Source organism: Mercurialis annua, linkage group LG7 (assembly GCF_937616625.2).
Source record: "Mercurialis annua linkage group LG7, ddMerAnnu1.2, whole genome shotgun sequence".
NCBI classification, from domain to species: domain Eukaryota; kingdom Viridiplantae; phylum Streptophyta; class Magnoliopsida; order Malpighiales; family Euphorbiaceae; genus Mercurialis; species Mercurialis annua.
The window spans coordinates 46,938,634-46,951,438 of record NC_065576.1 but is presented as its reverse complement, the minus strand read 5'-3'; the positions used below and the strand labels follow the sequence as shown (position 1 = coordinate 46,951,438).

General features: G+C 28.7%; 3 protein-coding genes across 4 annotated transcripts; 2 read left to right on the top strand and 1 right to left on the bottom strand.

Moving 5' to 3' along the window:
* The first annotated feature begins 2,637 nt into the window (after positions 1 to 2,637).
* Positions 2,638 to 5,007, top strand: LOC130014858 (uncharacterized). The gene is made up of 3 exons (XM_056103819.1): positions 2,638 to 3,164; positions 3,641 to 4,498; positions 4,714 to 5,007. The coding sequence occupies exons 1-3, from the start codon at positions 2,934 to 2,936 to the stop codon at positions 5,005 to 5,007; spliced, it is 1,383 nt and encodes a 460-aa protein (XP_055959794.1). The 5' UTR covers positions 2,638 to 2,933.
* An 82-nt stretch (positions 5,008 to 5,089) lies between these two features.
* On the top strand, positions 5,090 to 8,285 carry LOC126657272 (uncharacterized). 2 transcript variants are annotated; one of them, XM_050351940.2, is made up of 10 exons: positions 5,090 to 5,597; positions 5,677 to 5,820; positions 5,921 to 6,013; positions 6,090 to 6,269; positions 6,414 to 6,620; positions 6,692 to 6,745; positions 6,875 to 7,065; positions 7,147 to 7,270; positions 7,349 to 7,872; positions 7,969 to 8,285. In XM_050351940.2, exons 1-10 carry the CDS (start codon positions 5,145 to 5,147, stop codon positions 8,189 to 8,191), a joined length of 2,193 nt encoding a protein of 730 aa, XP_050207897.2. In that variant the 5' UTR covers positions 5,090 to 5,144; the 3' UTR covers positions 8,192 to 8,285. The 2 variants fall into 2 exon arrangements, with proteins under 2 accessions (XP_050207897.2, XP_055962487.1); XM_056106512.1 differs by having other exon boundaries at positions 6,411 to 6,620.
* Positions 8,286 to 9,493: 1,208 nt separating this feature from the next.
* LOC126657271 (uncharacterized) lies at positions 9,494 to 11,904 on the bottom strand. The gene is made up of 2 exons (XM_050351939.2): positions 10,240 to 11,904; positions 9,494 to 9,919 (listed from the first exon to the last, which is right to left on the bottom strand). Exons 1-2 carry the CDS (start codon positions 11,902 to 11,904, stop codon positions 9,494 to 9,496), a joined length of 2,091 nt encoding a protein of 696 aa, XP_050207896.1.
* Between the last annotated feature and the right edge of the window lie 901 nt (positions 11,905 to 12,805).

Sequence of the window (12,805 nt, the reverse complement as noted above, 5' to 3'; positions counted from 1 at the left end):
ATTTTCATAAATATTTTAATCGCCCATGTGATACACAGTCAATTTTCTTTGTTTGTTTAAGCAAAAATTATGAAATTGGTACCAATTCAATTTCATGTGTTAATTGATTTTACATATAGGCATTTCAACCGTCTCCTTTAGACAAAAATATTACTTTTACGGATTTATAAAAAATAGACTTCTTTATATTTTAAACATTCTAGATTATATATGTTTTCATTTTCAAAAAGTAGCTAATTAGATCAATATCTAAAATAATTTTAGAAGTCGAATTAGTTTTATTCGACTAAATTAAATTAATTATAGGTTTTATAACAATAGTAATTAACGTTTTTTATACTTTCAATACTAAAAACAATTTCTTATGTATTTTAGGAGTTAAATTGAATTACTAATTAATAAAAATATATTAAAAGATGATTGCATTAATCATCTAATAAAAATATTATAAATAATTAGTACATCTGACTAAATAAATTAATTTTTTTTAATATGTATAAGTCAAATAAATCAACCTCTTATGAATGGAGGGAGTAGAAAAAAGTGGATAAAGATAAAATTATCAGATTAAAAGCAGTATGCCAGTATATATACATATTGTCATTCTCTTATATCTTATATATAAATATATTATTACTAGTTTCGCATTACGTGCTACGCACGTGGCTCGTAACATAACTCGTCAATCTATATATAAATTAAATTTATTATTATTAATAATTTATTTTATTTATGATTAATATTAAATTAATTGGTATTTCAATTAGAATTAAATATAATACTTTAATTTATTATTTTTTTAAATCAATTCACATGAATAATATTTATTTAATTTAGATAATATGATTAGTATTACTTTATCTACCCAATGTCCATTTCACAACTATCTAACCAAGGAAAGAGAGCAAAAAATCCATAAGTTGAAAAACTTTCATAAGGCAATTTAAATTCCGCAGATGATGCGATTTATACATGCAAAAGTTTAGAGTTGACATGCTAAGACAATTTTAATCATGTATATTAGTGTAACTTATGAAACGTAATTGTTTCTAAAAGATATATCAATTGAGTAAAATACTAATAGCATGTGGTTTTAATTATAATCGGAGAATTTAATTTAGTTAATTTTTTTAATCTAATTAAGAGTTTGTATTTTAATCCAACTTAACCAATAGTTTGCATAATATTACCATGAGATATATGTGCCTTATAAGACTTAATATCGAATTACCTTGAGATAGAATCAATTATTTGTTCGGTTTTAACCATTAAAAGACTTGGTACCCGATCAAAATTACGCATTGAAACTCAACACAATATTATAATAAATGTGTCTTATAGCTAAATTGATTTAATAACACCATAATAATTTAACAACTAAATAGTCATAGAATAATTAAAATTATGAATTCGAATGATAATTTTACTAAAAGAATGCACATCTTAATATAATATAGAGAAAGGTAGATAATTCTACAAAATAGGAGAGTATCTAAAAATATTGTAGACAATTATATAAAATAGAAGAGTATTTTAATTGAATTAAAAAAAATTTGAGTTAGCTAAAATTTAGATAGAATAATTCTTATTTAATTATAATCGAATAGTCGTTTTACGTGTTTCACACGTGACTCGTAATGTAACTCGTTAAATATTATATTTATATTTTAATAAATAATTAAATTAAAAAGAACTTTAAACAGCAGTACCATGTAATTATTTATTTTTATCGAATTATTATGTTTTGATACAATTGCCTTAAAACTCTTTTCCCCTTAATCCATATTTTTACTCTACTACCATTAACCTAAAAGCCATAAGAATGCTGCAGACTGTTTTCAATTGGTCTTTAAATTGTTAGGGTTTCAAATCTTTATTATTTGGATAAATTCTCAAGTACTAAATATTAACTATCATATATTAACGAAAAGTTGACATATAATGAGTCGATTACTGTAAAATTTGAAATTGTTTAGATACATTATTTTTAATCAATTTCTTATCCAAATCAATATCCAATTCTTGTCTAACTCTAACACTTAAATAGATATTTTAATTAAAAACTAATTAACTAATGACCATAAAACCTCCAGTTAATAATAATTTAAAAGGACAATTCAGTAAATTTGCATGTCCCCCCATCCGTACTTTTATATATAGTATAGATATGCAATTTTAGAGTTCAAGTTGTTGTTTAGTCTCAAACACTACATATAGACTTCAAATCATATGTCACAATTACAATTTTTAATTTCGATTTGTATTGAAATTCACAATTATATTACAAGAACTAAAGTATTTAATTCATTATTATTATGTAATTCATTTATCATAAATAGTATAAAGATAATTTTTAACTAAACTGTTTTCGATTATATTTTATAAATGGCTTTTTTTCTTTTTATTAAATTCATTTGGGTAATTGTAGTGGTATTTTTAGGACTTTTAGAGTTTTTTTTTCATATGGTGCTTTTGTTCCGCATTTAGATCTAGTTATGCATTTGAAACAGAGATGAGATATTATTTATGTCGTCGGTAAATGTTCTAAATTTGATTGGTTTAATTTGTAGATTCATACCGATTCTTCTTATGTGGGTCATTTTTTATTTTCAAATCTAAAAAGGTTTTTTAAAGAGGAAATTAGGCCCAGCACCACCAAAGGCCTAATTATTCTCACTTTTACAGCCCGGTCCAGTTCATTAGAAATATACGATTCATACCTTCTTCTCTTCTTTTTACCGTTAAACATTTAGAGGATTACAGTTTCTATCAAAACTCTGATTTCCCCACTACATTTAAGCATTCATGTCTGCATGTGTTTGAAATTCGAATCCCACACACTTCTTTTTCAACCGCTCCAATTTTCTCAACTATTTCTCCACACTTAATCATCGTGTTCTTCATTTTTCAATTTTATTAGTTTTCTCTATACTATGGTGATTACTAGGTCTGTTTCCAAAAAATCTCCTAAATCTACGGCTGTAATGCCTAAAATTAAGAATCCTTCAAGCAAACGAAAGATTGAGTTTGCTGAGAGTAGTGGTCACAAAAGGAGAGTTGTTGTTGAAGACGACGATGATGATTTCGAAAATGTTATAGTTTCGAAAAAAAAAATTGCTAAATCTGTTCTTCCTTCTAGTTCAAAGGCTGTGCGTACCGTTAAGGTGACTTTTTCTTTTTATAGTTTTAATTTTTTTGCATTTTCATGTATTTTGTTAGTTATTTAATAATTATGATATTTTATTTATTTTTGATCTGTGTTTTTATTTTTATTAATGATTATTGTTATGTGTATTTGTTGATTTTAGCAATAATTTTTAAAAATAAAATTTTATTTCAGGATTTAGGAATTTTTAATTTTCATATATCGCAATTTTTTTCTGATTTAATTGTTTTGGTTATGATTAATTTTGAATAGCTAATTTTACAATTTATTAACCTATTTTATAGTTTACTTAATGTTAGTTAACGGTTTTCTATTGAGTTTTGTGGTTTTTCTGTGTTTGTATTTGCTATGTTTGGTTTTTCTTATTTTCCAAATTTAAGATAGGTTTACTAACTAGTTTCTTTCAGTCTACTATTTTTTTGTTCTTTTATGTTTTTTGTAATATATTGTATTCTTTTATTTGCATTTGTCCAGGAATGGGATTTTTTCATCAGGCCTGAAGATCATTTTCATTCAAAGGTTTCTCATAATGAGGGTGTCGATGTCATTTCTAATATTAAAAAGAATTTAACCCCTGAAACTTTGGAGAGATTTTCACAAACTTGTTTTGGAAAGTTTTTAAATATGCAAGAATTTTTAATTCAAGGCCAATTGATCCACTGTTTGCTTCTTAGAGAGGTAAAACAGCCTGTGTTTTATGAGTTATGGATCAAAGTTTCTGGTCAGTTGTTAAAATTTTCTATTGATGAATTTGCTTTAATAACTGGACTGAAATGTGTTGGTAGTGTTGATCTCAAGTTGTACAAAAATGAGACTTCTGATTTTAAAACTAACTGTTTTGGAAATATAAAGAAAGTTTCAAAAAAGTTTTTGGAATATAGTTTTCTTTCGAAGCGTTGGAGTAACGAGGAAGAGGCTTTTCAAATGGCTGTCTTGTATTTCATTGAAATATTTTTATATAATAACAAAAGTGAGTCAAATGTTCGTGATGCACATTTTAACCTTGTTTGTAGTGGTGACTTTGAAAATTTCCCATGGGGAAAAGATTTGTTTCATGCTACTTTGGAGTTTTTAAAAAGTAAACTCAGTTTATGGAAAAACTGTGATTTTTTAAAGAAAAAATCACGATCTTCTGATACCCGACCTTCAAGCCGATATGACGGATTCCCTTTGGCCTTCCAAACTTGGTTTTTCGAGTGTTGCCCTGCTCTCGAAGGTGGAATAGCTTCTTGTTGTGGAACTGAAATTCCTCGCATTTTGCGTTGGAAGGTTACAACTCTTCAGAGTTGGTCTTATTTGTGCCGAAACCTCTTTGATCAATCTGCTGAACAGGTTTATATTTTATATACTTTAATTAAATTATATAGAGTTTGTTTATAAACCCTGGTTTTATATATTTATGTTAATAAACACTCATACATTGTTGGAACACTGTTGGAACACTATTGGTAAACTATTTAATAGAATTTGTTTAACAGTATGTATATTATCACGTAGCTGAGTTTATTTAACTGTTTTTTTTATGTTGTTTGTCTTTTTTTGTTCAGTTAAAATTATGCAATATTACACCAACCGTTGAGGAGAGGACGTTGTTGAACTTAGAGGGGCTGTTTTTAAAAGGAAAGCGTAAAGTCGAAATGGAGCTAGAGGATAGTGAAGGAGTTAATTTTAAAACCAAAATTAATAAATTGGTTTTGAATCAGTCGAAGATGTTCAATGAGTTTGCTGCTATCAAGACATTCATAGAGACTGAATTCTTTGATGTCAAGAATCAATTGGTTGAATTGAAAAGTCTAATCACTGCGGCTGCTCGTCAAGATACTGTCGAGGTAAACATTTAGTAATCCTTTGTTTTATAGTTAGTAAACTTTTTATGTAATTCATTATTTACCTTGTTATATTTTGTTTTTGATCTTTTGTGTAGGTGGATGCTCGTGGTCTTGTTTCTTCTTCAGAAGAAACTGTTAGTGAACATTCGATGAGAGTGAATCAAGAAAGCATTGATAACAAGGGTGATGAGAATGAGCAGAATAAGAAAGTGGAAAGTAATGCGAACGATCCTACTGACATACCGAAAAGCGATGACGTCGGTGATTCTAAGGATCATATGAATGACCATACTGATGACAGCGATGATAGCGGCAGTGAGGATAAGGTTGATCCGAATGAGACTCGCGATAGAGAGGAAAGTGATGATAGCGAAAATAGTGATGATGACATGACAGATGATAAGAGTGAAAGAGATGACAGAGCAGGTGATATAAAAAAGGACGATGAGAGAAGGGATGGCTCAAGCTATGGGAATGCAGTTGACGAGAGGTTCAATTATGCGTACAAAGATCGTGAGGATGGTGAAAGTTCTGAAAAGAAAGTTGATGAGGGTAATGATGTATCAAAAGAGAATGAAAAAGTTAGACAACGTAGCAAAAAGGTAATTTTTTCTAGGTATTTTTTATTAAATTATTTACTGGCTTTATATGGTTATTAACTTCTTCTTTTTTTTATGTAAGGCTGATTCTGTTGATAGTCGTCCTACTTTCAATCTTCTAGAATCAAGTACTCAAGGGACTCCTAGTACATTTGATTCAGTTGAAATAATGGGTCTTACCAAAGCTGTTGATCTTGCTGAAATAGAAGCCGGTCTTGTTTCTAATGTAATTATTTTTATTTTCCTGTTTCAATAATTATTATTTTTTTATTTAATGGTGTACTTATGGTTTACTAATAGTTTGCTAATTGAATTTTTTTTTTAAGGTTAATGCCGTTGATTCTTTTTTTGAAAAGAAAGTTGATGAGGGGATTAATGTGATGCAAAAGGGTGAAAATGATATCAAAGATAGCGAAAAGGTAGAATTGATTATCCTTACACTTTTTAATTAATTAACTTGTGCTTTTGTCATTCTTATTAATTTTTTTTTTTAAGGTTGATTTAGTTGATAGTCGTCCTACTCTCAATACTTTTGAAGCAAGTACACAAGGGACTTCTAGTACATTTGACTCAGTTGAAATACGTGCTATCGATAAAGCTGAAAGAGACGCTATCAATAAAGCTCAAATAGACGCTGTTGATAAAGCTGAAAGAGACGCTGGTCTTCTTGGCAAGGTAATTTGTTTATTACTTTTATTCTGATTTAAAGTAAGTTTTTTGACAAATTACTAACAGTATACCAATAGTTTACCAATAGTTTACCAATATATTTTTTTTTTGTTTTTTGACTGTTATTAATATATAGTTTTTATTTAGAAGGTTTATGAAGTTGATGAGGGATTAGAGGATGAATCTATATTTGATGAAGCTTGTCTCAATGATCTTGCTTATGTTTGTGATCGTATTGAAAAACAAGCTGCTGATCGTATTGAACAACAAGCTGCTGATCAAGTTGCAAAAGAAGCTTCCGCTGGTCAAGTTGCAAAAGAAGCTTCCGCTGGTCAAGTTGCAAAAGAAGCTTCTGAGGTATTTATTAAAATTTAATAGTGAATAATAATTTATTGTTGTTTTTTTATAAATTAATTTTTTTTAAATAGTTGCAGAAGGCTTCTTTGAAAGAAATTACTGTGTATCGAGGCAGTCCATCAGAGGTAGTATTTCAATTATATTTATTGTTTTTTTGTTATAGTAAGTAGGTTCTAAATAGTTACTAATAGTCTACTAATTAGTTTTTACAGTTATTTTTGTGATTTTATTTGATATAATAATAATAATGGCAGCAAATTTCAAAGATTGCCTCTGAGTTCAAAATTCCTTATGCAAAGCCACTAGCATTTATCAAGGCTAAAGAGAACGTAAAATGTGTGAAGAAACTGAATCCTCTTGACGACAATGTTGATGGAGATATCCAATGTGCAGAACTACAAGATTTTGTTGATTGGATTCAGTGTGGCCTGAGGCCTGATCTTAAGTACGTTTTTCTATTTTTAAGTTTTATTATTTTAATGCATTATAAATATATTTTAACTGTTTTTTGTTTTTATATTTGTAGGAAAAAGTTTTATCTAGATAATGACAACATGATTCGACCAAGAATGGATTTTGGAGTGGAACATATTTGGAAAAAATCATGGTTTTATGCGATTAAGTGTAGTGGTCAATTTTTGACGTCATCTGTAAGTATTTTTACTTGTTTTATTATTGTGTTTAAGTACTACATTTGGTTTTAATTTCCATTTAACTTTTATTTACAGCATATCAATGTGGTTATGTATTACATCCGCAAGAAAGCCAAGTATAAGCTGTTAGATGGTTTGCGAATTACCACAACTGACTGTCTGTTTGACGATAGAATGTGTGCAACGTATGTGGCATATACAAAAAAGAAGAAGCATGATGTATCAACTGTCAGTGAGCGTGGTACTGTAGCTGATTTTATTCGTGGAGATAAGGTTCTTTGCAATACTCATTGGAAGGACGTGGATGAGGTTCTTTTTCCCATACACGTGAACAGTCAGAAACATTGGATTTTGGGACGTTTGGTCTTTAAAGAGAGATGCATATATGTCTATAATTCCATGCAATCAGCTTTGTCGAGGGCTCTTGGAATCGAAGCAGCCACGAAATATTCAGTTCTCATTCCTCTGTTTTTAACTCGTATGAATATTTATCAAATGAGGAGCGACATTGATTTCAACTCTCCTGCTTATCAGAATAAGGATTTTTGTGATCCTTTCAATATTGTATCTGTTTCCAGCCTTCCAGAGCAACAAGAAACGTAAGTATTTATATATTTATAGTTTTATATACATCTGCGTTTTTGTGCATTAAATAGGTCATTTGTTGATTATTAATTAAGTCTTTTTTTAAACAGTGATTGTGGAGTGTTCACTCTCGCGTTTGCAGAGCATTTGATTCATAATAAACCTATTCCGTTGACTCTGGATATTAATCGCTATCGGATGCGTCTCTCATATCTGTTGTACCGATATGGCATGATGAAGAATGCAGAAAATATTTTTAGTGATGAAGAGATTGAATCGAAGAAGAACGATGAAAAAGCAACAAAAAAAGGGAAGAAAAAGGTGTCAGATTAGTAAATGTTTAGTATAGTATGGATTTTTAATGGTATGTTTGAATCAGTAAAAGTTTAGTATAGCATGGATTTTAGTTAAACTAGTGTTTTTGGATTATTATGGTTTTTTTTTTGTATATAGGTTTTTTAAACCTATGAATGCTTTTACTTTAAACTAATGTTGTTCTAAATTTTTCTCTCTTTTAACAACCTTTTAGTTTTCTTTTAGAAAACAATATGTGATATTTAATTTTTGCCTTTTCTTATATGTTTCGATTATTTTATGTTTTTTTTTCTATATAGATTTTCTAAAATTATGAATGCTTTTTTACTTTAACTAATGTTTTTTCAAATGTTTTTTAAAATTTTAGAAACTTGTTAGTTAACTCTTAGAAGACTGTATATAATTTTAAATTTTTTAAGTTTGAATGTTTGTATTATTGTGTTTTATCTCTTTTATGATGGAAAGATCAAAATAGTGTTAAAAGAGTATAAATTTTTGTTAGTTAACACTTAGTAAACAGTCAGTTACCATTTAACTTTTATATATATATATTCACTCTTTTAGTAATATATTAGTTAACCTTTAGTAAATTGTTAGCTACCACTTTGATTTCCTGACTATATTTAAGGATAAAGAAGTAACTAAGATTTAACTAAAAAATTGCTAAAGAGTATAAAAATTAATAAAAGAACATTAATTATTATAAATTTTTAACACTATAGATAATAGTTAGTTAATCATTAGTAAACTATTAGTTACCATTTAACTTTTTTGTATATAATATTCACTCTTTTAGTAATATGTTAGTTAACCCTTAACTAACTATTATCTATAGTTTTATATATATATATATATAAAACACTATAGATAATAGTTAGTTAACCTTTAATAAACTGTTAGTTATCATATATATATATATATATATATATATATATATATATATATATATATATAAAAACTTAAGATAATAGTTAGTTAACGTTTAGTAAACTGTTAGTGACCATTTAATTTTTTTGTATATATAATGTTAGTTAACCCTTAACTCACTGAAATATATATAAAAACTATAGATAATAGTTATTTAACCTTTAGTAAACTGTTAGTGACCATTTATATATACATGCAAATTGTTAAAGAGTATAAAAATTAATAAAAGAACATTACTTAGTATATTTTTAAAATACTTAGTAAATTAGTATTCAGATGCAAAATCAGTTTTTTATTAGTAAACATATGTAACTTGTTCACAAACAAACAATAATAGTGTCTAAAAAATTTCAATGATGTTTTATTACAAATCAATTACTGAAAAATAACATTCTACTTTGGTAGATTTCGACATGTCTTTCGGTTATGTCCTCTTTGATCACATCTTCCACACTTACTTGGATTAACTGTCTCCGCTGGTCCATTTATTCTTCTTTTTTTTGGTCTTCCAGCTGGTATCTTTCCTATTGGTGGAAGTATTTCAATCCTTTCAATTTCAGTAGGTATATCCCAATTGTTTTGACTTGGCATTGGATACACAACTCCATCATACATTGCAAGCAGATTCTCTTTGGTGAAGAATTTAGAGCAGTATTGATAAGGATCTAGGTGTAGTGAGGATAATATTGCAAGTGTATGTGGACATGGCATCTCATCAATTTGAAATCTGCCACATGTACAGTTCTTTTCTCTCAGTTTCACTATAAATGTCTTTTCACCATCTTGCACATCATGCACATTAGTAACTGATGTTGAAGCCTGTGTTATAAAAAAAACATGTTATAACTTAATTATAGAATACATTAGAAATTATAAATAGAACACTGTCAGTAAAAGAGTGAAAAATAATAAAACATTTAGTCCTCTAATTAGTAACTAACAGTTTACTAAAAGAGTGAAAACTGATAATAACAGTATTAATAGGTTTAGAAAACATACATATAAAAAAATAAAACATAAAACACAATAATTAAAAACATAGAAGCAAAGATAAAAAAGTCAAAGATATATATATATATATATATATATAGTCTATTAAGGTTTAACTAACATATTGCTAAAAGAGTGAAAAAATGTACCTTCATTCTCAAAGAAATTGCATAGTTATCTCTGAGATCATTTTCTGCTTTGCTTGTCAACTTAGTCATTGTACAGATTGCGACATTTCTATTCGTGTAAGTCCATTTTTGCGTCAAGAATCTCAAATATTCAAGAAGTGTCGCTACTGGTAACTCCCTAGCTGTTTTGATAGCTGCATTCATAGATTCGGCTATATTTGAAGTCATTGTTGAGAACCTATTGTCTTTGCAATGTGATCTTGCCCATTTTTTGACCCCAATTTTTTCCAGATAGGGTCGAATTGCAACATTTATAGCATCTAGTTGTCCCATGAAATAGTCAAAAGACTGAACTGAGTAAGACTTTGCAGCTCCATAGAAACACTCTCTCAACGCTTTTGCATTTGTTTTCTTTCCGAACTTTAGTTTAACATTGTTTAGTAAATGGTATGCACAAATTCCATGACTTGCTTCTGGAAAAATGTTTTTGACTGCCTCAGATATGCTATCGTGCCTATCTGATACTATACACAATCCAGCCCTCCGACCAAAAGTTTCCAGTAATTTTGCAAAAAAGTATTCCCAAGAAGCATGATTTTCAGAATCAACAACAGCAAATGCTAGTGGAAAAATCTTACCATTCCCATCTTGGGTGGATGTTGTCAATAGCATTCCACGATAGGTTGATTTTAAAAATGTCGCATCGACTACAATCACTGGCCTACAGTACTTCCAACCTTTTATGGATGCATCGAGAGCCATAAAAACATATTCAAATTTTCCATCGGTTGTCTGTATATCTACTACTGACCCCGGATTAGTTTGTAAAAGCATGTGTTGAAATTTTGGCAAAATAGAATATGAGTCACATGGATTACCTCTAATCTGATCTAGCGCCTTTCCTTTTGATCTCCATGCCCTATTGTAACTCAAAATCACCCCAAAATCTTTTTGTATGTCTGCAATTATGTCTGATGGGGTATAAATTGTTTTAACATCCAAAAACTTTGTTTTTATATATTCCCCAATTATTGATGATGTAGCTTGCCGTTTGTCTTCCATTCTAATTTCTGGTGGACAGATGTGGATGTTATTCACTCTTCTAACAATAAACATACTTGTCTTTCCATCTCTTGAGGCTCTTACAGTCCACTTGCAATTGTCGTCTAAGCAATTGACTATATATTCCTTCGGGCATGATTTACTCACTTTATATTGAAAGTGGTTAGCAATTGTGTAAAAACAAAAACTAGTTATCATGATCTTTTTATCCTTAAAGATCTGCCCGACATATATATCCTTTATACTAGGTTCAGTGACCATTGAGATGTCTTCTGGTGTTCTCTCAGCTTTTTCTTCTTCTTTGCTATTCTGTTCTCCCAAAATTTCAGCATATTTGACAATATCCATTGTTGTTTCACTGGAGATCATATTTTCTGAATGTCCTTCAATCATTGTGGCAGAATTGAAGGTTTCAGGTTCCGGTGATTGCCACTGTTCTTCGCATACTTTGTTAGTAACACACAAAGGAAATTTGGTTACTCGCATTTCCTTTTTTTTTAGTTCAATGTAGAATTGTAGGCTGTCATTGTCTTCAACTTCTAAAATCTGGTAGCTGTCTTCTAAGCGATATTTCATTTCCAGCTCTGTTTCCCAGTGGTTTACCTTCAGTATTCCAGCTATCATTTCCTTCAGTTTTTGAAAGTTTATGTCTTCCTTTATTATTATTCCTTTCACCTTATAGTTGGAGTAATTTAAATCTTTATCCCATACTCCATTGTAGTATACAAGACCTTGAAGTGTTGCTTTTACTGCATCATATTTATATAAAATCAATAAACTTATAAAAATAGCATTAGTTATCTAAAAATAAAATAAACACTTAATTTATTATAAAACTATTAAACTGTTGAAATCCAGTGGTAATCTATGAGTTTACTAACTGTTTACTAGCACTTAATTTATTATAAAAGTTCTCGTAATCTATAAACAGAATACCTAAACTAAGAAATGTACATTAAAATAAATGAAAAATACAGTGATAATTATAATTGTTGAAAACTTATAAAAAAATATTGTAAGTTTAATTTTTCTAAATTTTCAAAAGCTGAAATTCACTCATGCACATACACGTTGTAACACATTCACTCAGTACACATACACATTGTAACATATTCAAACGCATAGAACACTTTTAGTAAACTAACAATACTAAAAGTGTTTAACTGATTATTAAACAATTTACATAACTTAACTTAACTCATAATACATAACTTAACTCATAATTTTAACAATTTACACAGCTTTCAGCTAAATAAACACATCTAAACATTTTGAGAATCATTCAAAACCTAAATTTAGTTTGATTTGAGCTGTTTAACTGATTATTATCTGTTTTTAGTTAAATTTGTATGATATTTCAGCTCGTTTAAAAATCACGATTAAGATTGAAAGTTAGCACAAATGTGATTGATCAAACTCACCGAAATCGTTTGGTAAACACATGTCGTCGTGATTCATCGCTTTTTCTCCAATTTTTTGATTGATTATCCTTCTTCTGTTGAACTGTGATTGATCGCGATGATCA